Source organism: Cygnus atratus, chromosome Z (assembly GCF_013377495.2).
Source record: "Cygnus atratus isolate AKBS03 ecotype Queensland, Australia chromosome Z, CAtr_DNAZoo_HiC_assembly, whole genome shotgun sequence".
NCBI lineage: Eukaryota > Metazoa > Chordata > Aves > Anseriformes > Anatidae > Cygnus > Cygnus atratus.
Genome location: NC_066396.1, coordinates 17,961,173 through 17,977,875, shown reverse-complemented (window position 1 = coordinate 17,977,875; position 16,703 = coordinate 17,961,173). Strand labels below are relative to the sequence as shown.

Here is a 16,703-nt window from a genome sequence, read left to right as displayed (position 1 = left end):
ACATATGCTTTATAATGCTAGATTTTTTCCCCTTTTTCAGTTCACACAGTTAACTTGCATCAAGTTTAAAAATAATGCTTTAAAAGAATCAATTTCATGGTGAATGCATCTAGTCAAACAAGTCATTTAAACAACATCTTACTCGTGTGTAGCAGACCGTTTTACAAGTAACTGAGAGTTTTACAAGCCTGTGTTTCAGACGGGATAATTGGTTGTTTCTTATATGTGAGTTTAGCATTTAAACTCATTAACTTAAATATACAGAACCTTTCTTGGTTGGTATGGAAGTGCTTTGCTACATTCTTTTTAGCTGTATTCATATCAATAGTTCATTATTAGGAAGTGGTGAAATGGTACAAATTTCAAGTACGTTCTCAAAAAGCCAATAATGCATTATGAGCCTTTGCATTGCTGCTACTGGTCAGCAATCATCATATGGTGATATCTAATGTAAAGGAAACTCAGTAATTGTAAACATGCAGTATTGAGACTTTGAGTGAGCACCAACACCTCCAAATTTAAAGAATTGATTATACCTTCATTAGACAACAGTTTTGAATAGGTAAGGTATTTTGTCAGGGGAATGGAAGGGAGAGTGCTTAGAAAAATCTGTTGCTTGAAAATATTTTAATCAACTGGCATTAATCTTCCCATCTGCTTAAAAATTTATGTCATCCATATATTTGCTTTATACAATTTTGTTTACAGTGAGAAACTTACCCAAGTATAATGCTAGGACCTGTTGACAAAACTGGACATCAAATTCAGAGGCAGAGGGAAGAAGCTGATTTGTCAGCCCACAGAATCTGTGCTTTCCTCCTCTTTTCCCACTCTGCTGGAATCACTTGACATGTGCCTGCTTTTTTTTTTTTTTTGTATCTTTTATACTATCATGAAAATTGAGGCATCACCATGACTAATCTTCCGGCCTTCAGATGCTTTTCTTTGGAAGAAACTTGGCTGTTTAGTGACACTACAGAGGAAACTTCATAGTCACAGGCATACAAGGGCAATCCTTAATTCACTTCATCACAATAACAATAGCTTTATTGATCCCATTTTAAGTATCATCAATTTTATTATCAGTAGCCATCATTCAAGAAGGCCATAAGTTTTATGTATGTTGTGTGTCTGCCCTAGAATTTGAGCATTCATTGGAGAGCAATGTGGTTATGTAGTTTCTCTGGGTATGTTTTTTTGTTGCTGCTTTGTTTGTTTGTTTTTAATGTAAGGGTTGATACTCGGCCTGAGATATCAATGTATCTTTCTTTTATGTGTATGAAAATCTTGATCGACTGCCTATTATTTCTTCTTTTTCCTTGAAGTGTGGGTCAGGATAAGGTAGGGCAAGTGGTGTCTTGATGCACTTAGTGAAGAATATTAATTACTCTTTTTTTTGTCCCTTCCCATGGGACCTTTTCACCAATAGACTTCTCAAACAGGTAGAACTCCCTACTACAACCTACGATGATGGAAGGAGAGATTACCTGTCACCTTAAAGTTTGAAAGCCAGAAGGAAGCTGGAGACCTATACAGTTCTTCAGCATCTCTTTGAAAATTCACCCATTTTCTCAAATGCTTTTGGTCATCCCTAGCTTTTCCAGTATCATCTGCAGACCTCCACAGTTGTTCAGTGTTATTGCCTCCCAACACTGGAAACAGCTCCATTATGTGGTTAAAAAAATCCTCTCTCAGTGTAAAGTGCTCATTTTTTGTCCTATCTGTAATTCTTAGTGCACTCACTAACATTTTAGAGGTAGTGGTGAATTGGTTGTGCACATGGGTGTTCTCTATATCCCTGTGTACAGGACTGTTTCTGAATCGAGTCGTGTAATCTTACTCTTTATATCCCTGTGCTTTATGCAGGGATCTGAAAGCTGTGAAAGGCTTTACTCAAGCAAGGCATGAAGTCAGGGCGTGAGAGGGTTTTGCCATATTTCTAAATGGAGAGTCATTTAATATCAAGAAATGGAGATGAGTCTGGAGCAGCTGGAATACCTGGTTTAGAGCAGTGGCTTCATTCCAAAATGGATTTATTTTGCATTTTCTGCTTTTGGACCAGAAATGGTTAGATGCAGGTAGTTATGAGCATGTTAAAACACATGGCACTGTGCGGACTGCATAATAGACACTCTCACCAGCAAAGGACCTGAAAGGAGCTTGAAACTATTCTGCATTTATCCAGTCTGCTCTATAACTGAGAAAGAACAAGTGAAATAGGCAGGACCACTGTCTGAACCTATATGCATGAGTACATATTGTAGAACCACAACCACTGCTGAATAAATGGTTTTTCTTTGTGTTCCCACTGGTTGTTGGCTTGGAATGGTTTCAGCAGTGTGAATGTGGGGAACCAACCACAGAGCCCTTAGAAACTCTGTTCTTTGCTGTTGATACAAGCATACGTGTCCATACAGTGTTTTGGTGCTTTGCAGACATGGGCACAGAATACAGATGTTATTTATTCAAGTACTAGATGTATATACATGTTCAGGCAGACGCAGATGAATCATCACATATGTATCTCTCCAGAAAATACTGTTTAACTGTTATCTGAACAGAAAACATGCCATTTGCAGAAGGGATGTCATAATAAGGACTGATCGTTGGACTTCTGATTATTCTAAAGGGTTTTTTTGACGTTCAATGACACAGGTAAACTTTTTCTTGGGGCGGAGGGAGGGCGTAAAAACTCAGCACTTGAGTACCTGTGGCTCAGGTTTTGTTACTAGTTGAAGCCACAGTCTGTATTTAAAACTAGTATATTTTGCTGCTGAAATCACCACGCTCTGTTGTTAGTGTTATTGTCTGAAGTGAACCGTGAATATCTACAGTCTATTCAAAACAAAATTAAACAAAATCTATAAAATCTGTGAAAGGCTAACAGATATGTGGTTAAAGGTCTTGAGTGTTGAATTTCTACTAGCTATTTGTGTTTCTAGAGTTATTTAACTGACGATGTAATAAAGCTGTGAAGTTAGAGGGGAGATGAGTTGTGATATAGTAAATGCTTTTAATATGTTTGTTTTAAAATTATCTTTGGATATGTTCTGTGTTTTTTAACAGATTTGGGCAGTGTTCTCAATTTAAACCAATTATTTTAAATTTTAATTGATCTTAAATGCAATCAGTTATTTTAGAATATCTTAAGAATGTGTTAGGATATGCTAAGAATACACTTGTATAGAAAATTGTCCATATATATAGAAAATCAACATTTCAGTCACTGTGTAATATGTGAAAATATATATATATATATGTGAATTTTAGATGTCCTCCAAAGATCTGACTTTAACCAGGGCTAATTTACAGCCTTACTCTTTAAGATTTTATATTCTAACAATTCAACTGAGACTTCTTGGTGACAAAAGAACTAATGCTGCGTCTCCATTAATGCTAGGTATTGTACAAGCACATAGCTCCCAGTATCTGCTGCAACCCAAAGTACCGAGTGGGTAGTTGATGAAGTAATAGGATCAGTGACCTACAGGATTAGTTGTGAGGCAAAAACATGCAGTCTGATACAGAGAAATTACACGTTAATAGTGTGTCTGAAAATCTGATACTTGATGTCCCCTTTTCTCCACATTGTCTTTGCAATAAATTAAATAATTTTAGCTGTAGATAATAAAGTAAAATGTTGTTCTACTGTGCTTTCATTGCACATTTTTTTTTTGTACAATCCTTTCTTCTCTGTTCTCATTGTTTCATTCATCACTCAAGAATGGATGTTGTGGTTTGAGTTTGGATGTTGTGTGACCCATTCTTGGTTGCAATCACAGCACTGTTTGTATGAATCTTCATCTAGAATAGTCTGGTTTTCTCGACAGAGATGTGCTGCTCCTATTCTCATGTTATCTGTGTGTCTCCCAGTTGTAGGAAAAGTAGAGGCTTAGATAAACAGAATATGTTGGGTAAATAAAACATGGAAGGCCAAAGTATGGGTGTATCTTTTGCCATTTACCTAATTCTTTCTATTCCTTTTGAACAAATTAATAAAATGTAACCAAAGAAATCTAATAAGCCATTGTGTGTTGTTGCATGGTAAAGAATTGCATGAAAAGATGCAGATGCTGGTAGCTCCGTAAAGCCTATCTTTGCTTTCATCCAAACAAAGTTTCTCATGCAAACCTCAGTAGTGCCTTTGCACCCTCAGCAGTTTTCCGTCCTCATTCTCATCTGCCCTATTGTCATCAACCCATCATACCACAATTATATGCATCTGTATAAAAAACACCTACACATTTAAAAATAAGCTGCCACTCCCTACATCCTGATACATTATACAATATTTTATTTTATTTTTTTCAGTAAGCACCCAACTGTATTCTTCCAGCTTTCAAGCTCACTCCCCTTTCCTTGTCTCGCACTTGCATTTGCCAGTACTTCATGCTCTGTTTGGAACAACATGTCTGTGCTGATTTGCCAGGCATCATATTTCTTCATTCAGAACAGTTAGGAATCTTTTTTTAAAATACATTTCTTTAAGCAATTGTTTGCAATCTGAAAAGGGTAGTGTCTTGTGGACACTAAATATAACAAGGATGGAAAAGAGCATCTGTTCCACAAGCCACTGTGTAAATTATTTTGTGGAATATGTGTAGAAGTGACTGTATTCCTCTCTGTAAAGACTTAGCAGCCAAAATATCAGCCATGTCTATTAAAAAGCTAAGTACAAGGCGCAGCTGGAAGTGTTTCAGATAGTATTTCGTAAAACCAAAATAATAATAATAACAATAATAATAATGGTTTGGAAAGCTGTACAAATTAGAAATAGTAATTTCTAAAGCATCTTCCACTACCTATGAGGATTTGAACAAAAAGTCTTCTGCTGGTTTTGAAATCAAGTCTAGAGAAATTGCGTGCCTTGCCATCACACAGACATGCTGAAGAAGCCAGTCTTGGGTTTTCTTGTGTTGTTGCTTCAGCAAGTCATACTTTAAAAAACAAACAAACAAACAAAAAATAAAACAACACATTAAAAAAAAAACAGTTGCAGAGTGCTGGTTATCATAATACACATTTAATTGATTCATTGCAAATTTTTGACGTTGTACTTACAGACTTTGGATCCAGTGACACATTCAGCTCAGCTGACAATAAGAAATTTAATTTCAAAGAACTAGAATTTAAGAGCATTTTGATGGCTGATAGCGTTGTTCAATGTCAAACTGGCATTCCTAGAAATAACCCCATGCACAGGTTGCTGAGCAGGTCTGTTTTAGATCCCAGCAGCATTGCCACCCCTTCCCATCAGCTGAGGCACTTTCATTCCCATCCCCACTGGGTTAGAGGTGCTCCATATGGAGTCCATAAAGATGAGCTACAGGTGTTTTATGAGGAGTGCTCACTAGACACGGGTGCATTACACAGACCCTTCTAGACGTGGATGAGGTCACTGTTCTGAAGAAGCATACAGCCAGGCACACGTGAAGTATCATTACATGAGAATATGAAGTGTCTCTATAGAAAGAATAAACATTATGAAACTTCTGCTGACAGTTGTGCAGGTTCAAGGAGCTGTTCTGGTCAGACAAGGGGTTGTTGTTTGCCAAATGAGGTGTCAGATAAAAAGGTTACCAGCAGATTTTTAGGGAAAAGCATGCAAGTGTTCACTTGTACAACACTGGATTGAGCTGGTTGATTTAAGATGAAGTGGCTAAAGATCCTTCTACCCACTCTTATAAATCACTGTATTCACAACAGGATCAGCAGGAAAGCATGTATAGCTGCTCAAGAGGCTGTGCAGTTGCAGTCCAGCACACTAACATAACCTAGAGTGGATTTCAATTTACTTTTTAGCATCGGTGGTGATTTAAGCAACGGGTTGCACTCTATGGTTAGGAGGTCAACATTTGTGGTTTCTATTTAATTTGCCAGAATTTCCTTTCTTTTGTTTTCTGTTTTCCTTCTTTAGACATGACTTCTTTTACCTCTAATACCATCCTTTTCCTTATTGCAACTGTTGAAAGCTTTTTTTGTTTCTTTTAAAGTCTTCTGTAGTGATATAAATATACTCTGAGCCTCTAATTATGGTATTTTTTTCTATGCCACCTGCAAGCATTTACCTTTTTAGCTGCACAGTTAATTTTCTTTAAGTTACTCATTTTATGTAGTTTCCCTTTTTAAAACTTAATGCTATGTGATGGGCTTTTTTGGCCTTTTCTCTTCTCCAAAGGTATTGAATTTGAACATGTTTGGTCACTGTTACAGGCAGCTTTTCTGTTGTTCGTGGACCCAGCTCTCAAATTTACCTCTCTCTTGTGGGTTTTCTAAACAGTTGCTCTAAAAGGTAGGCTTTTGTGATGTCTGAAAATGTAACCTAAGCATCACAGCCCAATGAAATATTTACAGTGTCAATATGGGGAGCTCCATGTCCTACTACTGCTACAGTTCTTGTCCATGCAGATTTGAGATTAATGAACCATTCCTTGTGGCTAATATATGGATTCAGCAAGTTAGGTAATTTTAGTTTAATTCAAACCTCCACCAGTTGTAGGAATGCTTGCTTAATCATAATGCTTGCCTGTAAAAGTCTTTGAAAAATTCAGACTAGTGGGGTCACTGACATGACTCTGTAGCTTTTGATTAGTTATAATGTACATACGTTATTACAATCCATTATTCCCAGTACAATTGTTCAATAAAGCAGCAATGGATGAAAAAAAAATTATTAAATTCTCCAAATACAGCCTGATAAGTATAAGTGACTGGCTGCATCTTGCATTTGTTTGCAACAGATTAGAGTGGGTTGGAAGGCTTTTTGTACTGATGAACTTCAGAATTAAAGTTGGGAATTCAGATGAAAAATAATGCTTTCAAGCAGCTTTTTTCATCTTCAGTAATAGATACAAATGACTCTGTATTCATATATTCATACAGTATCTAAGTTTCCCTGGATGTCTTGTGTTGTGAACTGGCTAGATGAGGTTCAGTAATAGAACATATAAAAGCTTTCAGCAGGGACTGGTTAGGCAGCTTACGTAGATCAATTTAGTAACATCAGTTCCACGCTGCTGTGCTAATTTACCCCAGCTGAGGTTTTGGGCATCAATCCTTTTATTGTGTCTTGACTTTTCCAGCACATAGGTTAAGCAACATTTGATAACCATATGCTTAGCGTATTGTGCCAGCAGAATAGGACTTAGAAGGTGGAGTGTGGGAAGAGTGGGAATAATTGCAAACGTGTATTGTTAGATTTTATTGACTTCAGTATGTGGCATAAATACAATGTCAGCTTCTCTATAAAACAAGGCCCCATGTGGAGTCAAGACACAGTGAAATCCTGTAAAATAGTAGTAAAGGAGTCTTGAAATGATGTGGATTTAATTGATTGTATTTTCTTCTAAGGTTATGTCTTAAAAATTTAGCAGTCCCAAAGTAAACACTTAAAAATGCAAAGCCAGTATGTAAATGCATGTCTGATGTGTCAGACATCTGAAGCGTGTCTGAGTCTTAATGTTTTGCTTCGGCATCCACGAGTAGGCAGAAAGCTTTTCATCAGTTATGCAAGAGAGCAAGACAAAAAGCTTCTCTTAATAACTGCCCCCTGTTGTACTTGTGCTCTTGGAGGAGCTGTAAAATAGTTACTGCTGCTTATCTGGTTATGCAGGGGCTACTGAGATGAGTAGTCAGAGAATTTTAACCTCCTTCAGACATTTTGATGATTAGCATGCATCCTCCTAGGAAATCTGGTAGGGAACGAGTGTGAATGATCGCCACCCAGGCAAAAAGCAGCTACAGAGAGAGGACCGAAAGAAAAGTGGATTGAGAGCTGAGAGCGTGGCAGTGGAAAACCCAACAGTGTAAACAGTGTCGGGCATCTGATTGTGCTGGTCTATTTTTGTGTAGTTTTATCTCTTACATGTAACAAAGGGTTCCTTTTCAAGTCTGAAAACAACTTGTTTTTAGAACTGAATGACATCTCCTGAGTGGGGGGAGAAATTGCAGTACATTGCAGGGAAAAATATTTGTGCCTGCAAACTTCTTCCTGGGAGTTTCAAGATAATAGAGCCTGTTTGCAGAGCTCTGGGCTTTAGTAAAAGTTTAAAGGAGGAAATACAGTAACATACCGCAAAATGGTATTCATATATATTGGCTTGTGGAAGATCCTTTTGTGCTACTTTCTGGTTTAGTTACTATTTGTAAGCTGATTGGTGTTATTTTTCTATATTTGCATTAGGGACAAGTCACCTAGCAAATCTTTTGTCTCTGTAGGTGTGAAAAAATAGGTGTTACTTATGAATACAAGCAGTTGTGCCTTTATGCCATTATCAAAACTTCTCATTTCAAAAGCCACCACTCACTAAGCATTTTAATTTAAGCATTCGTTCAGGATCTGTTAATGCAGAGACTCCGAACTGGTCCTAAGGGGTGGAAAATGATGACAGCACACCACTGATTTTGTTACATCTTGATTACACACCAAGAAATAGTAAAAAAAAAGATTTTAGTCAACAGTGGTCATCCAAATCAAAGATGTCTCTTCAAAAATTGTTTTACTAAATCAGTTCCTGCTGTTTTACTACTGCAATAGAAATTATATCTTGGAGTCTGCAGGCATGGAAATATAGCTTGAAGTCATTGTGTTTTTGTTGGCTAGAAGCTGCCTTGGTAAGCAGTGTTGTATTTGCTCATGAACACACAAGATTCAGTGCAAGTCTGCTTACTGCCATCATTTCCTTTTGTATGCATTCCTAGATGCTTTAATGCTTTTAAACCCAAGTACTCTCATTAAAATGTAATTACCTTTTCCTCATCATTTCCTCACATGGCACAGCATTAATTCGAGAGGATATGTAAATAAGATTGCGGACAGACTTCATTGAACTCAAGGGACTGATGGCAATAGTCTTCCAGTAGAGGGGGTGTGGTGGACATCCTCTGGGTTATGGGTCTGAAACATCTCAAGTTACTCAGCCATATTTGTCAGCTTAACACCAGCCGGCTGCTCCATCAGCTAGCCACTCTGACACCTTGCTTTGTTATGTTTCTGTGCCGCTTTTACTTTCTCCCCTTGTTTAGCAGTCAAAGAGGCTGTTACTGAGAGGAGAGAGAGAGCTTTCTTACCCTGCTTCCCCAATACTGTGATTGGTGACATTCAATTAATTTATTAATGAGGGTAGATTCAATTTGGTGTCACTTCACCTGCAGGAAGCATTGCAGTATATCCCTTATAGAGATTACTATTTATATTCTGATCATATGCAACCATACTAACATATCAGTTATTAATATGGCACTATGACAGCAATGCTAAAAAGTTGGTGTTAAAATACCGGTTGTTGCAGACTTGTGTTTTTTTCTGAAATATGTTTGATGTGAAGTAAATGTCTACTACTGTGCTTTATTTTCTACATGTTTGCAGGTTGTTACTGATACAATTTTGCTTTGTTAGAAATAGATTTTTAAAGTTTTCACCTATATCTTAGCTGGAGGAAGCAGAAGTTCTGCTCTCAAAACCAGATCACTCTTTCTTATATTTGTTACTAGAAGCTCTGCTCTAAAATCCTTACTAGAAAATGAGAAACCTTCCTGACACATTGTCACAGTTGAATTCTGATTTATGTGAGTTGATACAACCACACTCAGTTTCTTCTGTTAGAATACATTATTGATAAATAAAACTGTTGTGTAGACACTATACAGAGCTGTATAGAGATGTTGCAGGGTTTTATTCCCCTGCACATGGAGCCTCTCACAGTTTGGCTCCAGTTGCCTGTCTAGGGCCTCAACTGCCTACCAGAATACAAGTAACTGTTCCTGTTGTTGTGCATACTTGTGGCTCAGTCTGTGATAGAAGAGAATTAAGAATATTTGGCAAGAATTATAGAGAACAAGAATGTGCAAACTAAGTCAGGACTAAATATTTCTGCTGGTATGTTGACAATAGCAAGTATTGATGGATATGATTTTGGATTTAAAAACTATTTTGACAAGTCAGAAATGAGTAGACTTTTGGATCAAATACTATTAAAGACTGAAAGTCTGATGAGAACAGCTTAAGGTTAATATATTGACCAACATGACCTTCAAGCTGCTGTCTTTTTCTAACAGGCATTAATAGGATCAAAAATATGTTTTGATACACTACTTGCTGATTTGAAAAGCGAGTAGAGAATACTAGTAAATTCAAATATTTTATTCGACAGTCTTCCTGTGGGTCTGTGTTTCTAACTTGATAGTCAGTGTACTTAGTGTCAGTAACAACTGGTCTTTCCAAGAATCTGCACCTTCCTCAGTACACCTTGTCAAGGCTTGTAATGACCCTAAAAGCTGCAGTTCTATATTGCATCGTAGGCTGCCTCCTTGATGCATGGTTGCTGCAGAAATAAAAATTGAATTAGTCATTATTATGTATTGTTCGTAAGCAGCTGAAGGCTGATGGAACGTGCTGGATTTTGAATGAAGACCATCACAAAAAAACATTGTGTCCCACATTTATTATTATTATTCTAATCACATTAGTATGCTAGTAGTCCATGAAGATGTTGAAATTAAATGTTGAATTTTTAAAAACTAACTGATTTTGGAAGATTTTTTATTTTTCTGAAAGTCATTAAGAAACACTCTTTAGCTTACCTTGAATACAGTGTTTAAATTTTGTATATTTTTAACAGTTCATTTGTGTTGTTATAGTAATTTAATAAAAAAATCTGCATTTTAGGTGTTTACTAATAATGTTCTGACAGAATCTACAGCTTTAGCATTAAAGTTTGAATGTAAACTAGAATTTCTTTATGTTATGTTGGCTGTTTGGACACTTACTTCATCTGCTTTGCTCTTTGCCTTAAGTACATATAATTCTTCCCCAGACCTCCCATGCTGCTAAATGTATGGGTGGAATGGTAGCTTCCAAGCAGGTCACTCACCCCTAAAGAAAACACTTTCAGGTCACAACATATAACCTGTATTATAAGAACAGCTGTGGGTACGATTCTAAAAATTAGCGTCCTGATTTTTTACATGTTGTTTTTCTGATGGTTTTGAATTTATTTATTTATTTATTTTTAGTTGAGAGATAGAGTCAGTTTTCATAGTATTAATACATTTGTCTCTCTCTCTTTTTTTTTTCTTCATAGATCAAAAAATACTTTGAACTTGAGCCACTTGCACGTGGAAAGCGCTGGATTCTTAAACCCTGCTCCTTGGACGATATGGAAGCAGTAAAAGACAGCTTCTCCCTTCTAATAAACTTATTGGAGGAGAGAGACTTCGAACCTTCAAGAATGTGAAACACAAGAGAGAAGAGTGGTTCTCCAGGCATCACTGTACCTGTTCATTCTGCTCACAGCTTAATTATGGTGTGGCATCAAGGCAATGCTGTGATATGTTGTTCATACATAGTTAGTGCAGAATGTACTTTTGTTAAAATAAATACTCTGTGAACCAGGTACATGACTATTTCCAGTAAAGTTGTCTACACTACTGAAATAGGGAGTTCCTCTTTGTTTACCACTAGTTCTGCATACTGCTTGTTGCTTTCTTGCGTTGCCATCATCTTTGACAGGAAATTTTGCACGCACAAGAATAACATAGTCTGTAAAAGAGGAATTCTACCTGCTACTTATTTTTTAAAAATAACTCATGTCTTAAGGATTTGTGAGACTAATTTGTATTAGCTTGTTTACTGACTCCACATTCTGGAAAGCACAGCCACTGAGAACCTAAATATGATACTTTAAAACAAGTAGTTTCATGTTAATGCAAAGGTTACTCTGAAGTTTTACTAAATGAAAACACAATTGACATGTTAGTTGATTCCTCACCTAAAGTCACTGCATAACCTTGTCTAAGGCAGAACCATTACCTTGCTGGAAGTTCCCTGAAAGAGAAATTTTCACACAGATGTGTACGGGTAACAGTATTTGAGAAGAATAGGTTACATAAAAATGTTGGCCTAAGTAACCCTATTCTTACAAAACATACAGAAGTTGGGTAAAGTAATAATTCTCACTGAAAGCATTTTTTCAACAGAGAAACAAAGCAAATGTCTGTTAATTCAGCTTTGGAGGCTTTACTACTAGTTAGAATTGTAACTGATTTTAAATAAGGATTGCCTCCTTTATCACTCACGCATTGCATGCTACTGTTATCGAAACAGTGCCAAGAAGGCATCTATACCAAAATGAAGGGCCTTCCAGTGTTTGTACTATAAGCTTCTCTTTTCAAGGGATTATAACTTGTTCTTTCAAACTTCCTCTGGGCTGCATGTTACTTAGAAGACAAAAAAGTATTCATTGGAAACAACATTTGTAATACATTTGGAAATATCCCATTTGGTTCCAGTAACATAGTGCATATTTCCTCTTTCCAAGTTTTCCCCATTGTGGGTTTGCAGTTTTTTTGGCTGCCTTTTGTTGACTTTTAAAACTGATCTTATCTGTTAAAGAAACATGCCAGGTTGCTGGTTCACCATGAAGTCAGTCACAACAGGGTATGTGCAGATCAGTCACTTGACTGGTGCACACCTTGAATGTTGTGCCTTGTGCGTGAGTGTCTGCAAACATAAACTGTAGTGATGTGTCAGTGGTTCCTCATTGATTCTGCCTATGTTTTGAAACTCTTAGCTTCTTTTTCAGGGCTTTAAACAACATATCTTTCCACTCTGAGCATTTATTTTTTAAGTTTAAAGTTTATTGTAGTTTTTCACTAGTTTATTTGAGAATAAGAAAATAACAAGGATCAGCTTTTAAGGCTTATAAAAGCCATTTCTCTATTGCAGTTATACTCTTTGTTAAACAAAATCTTTTTACAGTTTTTGTTTACTTTTCTATTTCCATGGATTTCTTGCATTGCTCCCTCAGAACTGTTTCTGCTCAAATGCATGGCCTAATGATCACTGTTTTAACTCACTTCCTATTATCAGAATGAAGCTGGGAAAACTGGTAAGCTACTTGTTTTATGTTGTGACAGAATAGGCAGAAAGCTTTGCTCATAAGCCTGAAGGACATCTTGCGTTGTTTTTCTCTTTCATGCCAGGCCAATTGTCTCACTCCTCCTACTCTTAGAAAAACCCAAGAACTGGAACTGTTCATTTCAAAATACAAAGGGGATCCCAATGGTGGTGCCAGCTCTCTCCCCCCATAGAAGTGACCCAGTTGCCCATCAGTTTCTTGTGTGTAGGCAACAGTCTCCTTTCCCTGAATTTGTAGAGGAATGAGATCTGATGTGCAGTTCCACTCTCTCTCTTAGCTTATGCGCGTTTAGAGGTTACAGAGTCCCCAGATTTCCACAAGGTCTCCAGATTTCTTTCCTGGTCAGGCACAATATAAAAATAAGAGATGGTGAAGAGGAGCAAGAGATTATTTCCCAGAGAAGGTAGACAGTTTGGGGAGGCAAAAAGAGGGATTCAGAGCTTTTACTGTTTTTTCATTGAGCATTAGCAGATGAGAAATTAAATCTTGTTACTGTTTCCCCCCTTCTTTCCCATATTAAAGTTATGGACCAAAAAGTACAAAAAGTTAAAATAATCTCAACTGTATTGCATTCTTGGAACTGTACTTATTCGTACCATCAATGTTTCTGGTCCAAAGACTTTAGAGTTCCTGACTTATATTTTGGTCATGATTTCCCAACTATGCACTGTTGGAAGGTGCTACACAAGTAACATCCAAAAGGACCAACTAGTCAATGAGAACATGGCTTTGACATGTGCCAAGGTGCAGTCAGACTAGGACCTTTTGATACTTAATGCTTTTTCTTTAGGAAAATACCAGCTGCACAGGAGCAGTGATTTATTTTTCACAATGATTTTGAATATGTTTTTTCTTACTAATACAGTGATCATTCCTCACCACAGGTTGAAACAATACCTCATAATTGCTTAAGGCTAAGACCAACCCTTAACTTTACTTTGAATGTAGTTCTTCTGTGGTTTTGTGTTGTGGAGGGACTTAATGGATATGTACCTTTTTAACGTCTATAAACCCCTTCACCTTTTTATGGAGGGATTAAAAATGCTCATAGTGGCTCACAACATCACACTTCCTTGTCTAAAGTGTTTTTGAATACTCTGGTTATGGTAGAATATGTAACCACCATGCAATTTTTATTCGGATGACCAATCTTTTTTTTTTTTTTTTTAATCTTTTCACATCTGTTCATCATTTAGATGAAATAAACTTGGGCACTAGGCTCTACTTTCCATGCAAGTTCATTAAGGAGTGAACATTGTCTTTTTAAAAAAGATACTGTGCTTTAATGTTCTTTAGACATCTGTTAAATTACTTTGTGTGTGTATGTGTATGTGTGTGTACGTGTATGTGCCCACATTGGGCTTCTCAGACCTGTGGCTGTCTGCAGCATCTCAGCCGTCAGAATGAAAACATTATCAATCAGTATCCAACAACAGCTGGTTTTGACAAGCCTCTGTCTGCTGCCTAATGCTTTACGACCTGTCAATAAGACTTCTTTGTCTATCCACTCTGAGCTGGTAATCTTACTGCTTCCATGTTGCGTCCTGTACTTGTACTTCTAGCATTTGTATTGGGGAAAAAAAAAAAGTTAGAACTTAGTGCGTTTTGATATTATTTCTTGCTATATAATGTTCCATGTGTATCTTAGCTTGCCTCTGCACAAAAATCTGTGATGTATTATTTCATTTAACTTCTTGCATTTCATTATATTTATAGAGTTGCAGATTTTTGTACCGTATTAGTTAATACAGTTGCCCTTTTGTAATGGCAATTAATTTATATTGCAAAAGTTTGTATCTTTACTGTAGTTGAGAGTATTAGTTAACTGCCATATTTTCTTGACTTTATACTAAAAATACAGTGTCTTTACACAAAAGTTGACCCATTCAGGTGGGCAACTGATATACAAGAGGAACTTGTACTGTTTGTGATTTATACATGATTTCCACTATCCAAAAAAAAAAAAGTATGAAAGAAAAAAGAAAGAAAAAAAAGAAAATAAACACTGTGTAGAATTGAGTTGCTAAGTTTGGATTTCTTGAGTAGTAAACAAGTCTAGGAACATGGTGTATTACCTCAATATTGAATCGTCAAAGTAATTTATTTACTCTTAGATGAAAACAAATGATTACTGCATAATCACTGCTAAGTTATACATACCTACACATTTCTGTGTATATAAAAAATTGAAACTCCTGAAAGCTGGCTGATTTATTTCCAAAGCAAGATGGTGTTACCTGGGAAATATACCTGGAAGATATTGCAGATTTTTTTGCTAGAACAGAAACTGGAATAATATTTATGCAATTATTCCATAATGGTAAACCAAGGAACATGTTTATGTGACTAGAAAATGGTTTTAAATAAAATGGCATGGCATAGTACATACTAAAAAAAGATGCTGCAGAAATTGAGCAAAGTAAAATACTACAGGAAAAACAAAAAGTTACTGAGAAAACTCTATGCTATGCTATCACTGTTTGAGAAGAAAAAACACTTACAGCACTGCTGAGCCGGACTGAAGATTTCTGATACAGCTCCTGAGGTATGTTTTTTTTTTCATTTTATTATTTTAAAATCTGCCTCTTAACCTGATACCGGGACGGAAATGAAAGATTTGTAAACTCAGAATATTTTCTTCATTCTTTTTTGTTATATAAATAGGAACTGAAAATCTGCTAATCATGCCTCATTTGATAGCTCTTTAAAGAATTTTCATTAGCTCATTAGCCCTTTGACCTAATAGTTCAAACAAATAAAAACATCTGTTTCTGTCAGCTGTAGGGTTAGTCATCCAGGGCCTAGGTTAACACAAAGATGAGAGAGTCCCATATCCTACATGAAAACAGAAACCATTCCCTTTTCAGTATCTGCAGTTGAAAAAGAGCCCTGAAATCAAGTAAGGCTGCTGAGATCTGTTAGGGAAAGATATTGAAAAAAATCATTACCCTGCTCAGCTCTCATGGGTGAACTGACTAACGTTATTGTGTGGGTTGGACTGAAGATTGAGGCTAATGGAACTAGTTAGACATTTATGCTTAATGCTAGCTGCTTTTAATATATTTTAGCTTTTATCACAGCTGTATTTATAGAAGCCAAAATATGTTGTCTATACTGCTTGTTCATTCACCAGATTTCATAGGAAAATGGGTTCTAGTGGGTTTTGATGAAATATATTCAGGACAGCCTCATTTATGGAGTGAGTGTTTGTATATCAAACATGCTGAGCACTTCCATTTATGATGTCTCAAATATGCCTTCATTTTTGAATCACTGAAACTGTCTAGAAAAGGCAGACGTTCCAATGTGAATACTGGTGTTAACAGTAGTCTGTGCAGCTCTGATTATCTGTGGCAATAAGGTGGGGAAAACAGAAGGAACACATTTTAATCTTCTGTTTGTCTGGTTTACAGTAAACCCAACAAGAATGCTTAGTGAATGGTCCTACGCTGGTTTGGGATTACTACAGAAAAAGAAGTAGGAACGGAACGTGTGAAAAGGGAGGATGAGTGGTAATCCATGCTCAGCCATTCTAGTATTATGGGAATGGAGGGGCTCACTGCCTGAAAATAGCATGGTTTTGGTAAGGAGAATATTTGTGATGGAAAGCTTATATAGTTAACTTCTAAATACAGAAACATTTCTTCTCATACGAAAACTCTATACATGTATTTGAGAACCTGCCCGAATGCTAGTAAGATAGATGCATGTTGTATCTTTCTATTACACTTGTGTTCAACATGAAAAAAGCAAATCACAATTACTTTTCTCAATTCTCACTATTAG

General features: G+C 36.5%; 1 protein-coding gene across 5 annotated transcripts in view; it reads left to right on the top strand.

Moving 5' to 3' along the window:
• The window catches only part of ARL15 (ADP ribosylation factor like GTPase 15), a 216,566-nt gene extending 201,451 nt beyond the window's left edge, over positions 1-15,115 (top strand). For 4 of the 5 annotated variants that reach the window (XM_035553717.2, XM_035553719.2, XM_035553718.2 and 1 more), the window contains one exon: positions 11,082-15,096. In XM_035553717.2, coding sequence (XP_035409610.1) covers positions 11,082-11,234 — 153 coding nt within the window. In that variant the 3' untranslated portion in view covers positions 11,235-15,096. Of the gene's footprint in view, positions 1-11,081 lie in introns of all 5 variants that reach the window. The other variant, XM_035553722.2, reaches the window with a different exon arrangement.
• Positions 15,116-16,703: the final 1,588 nt, after the last annotated feature.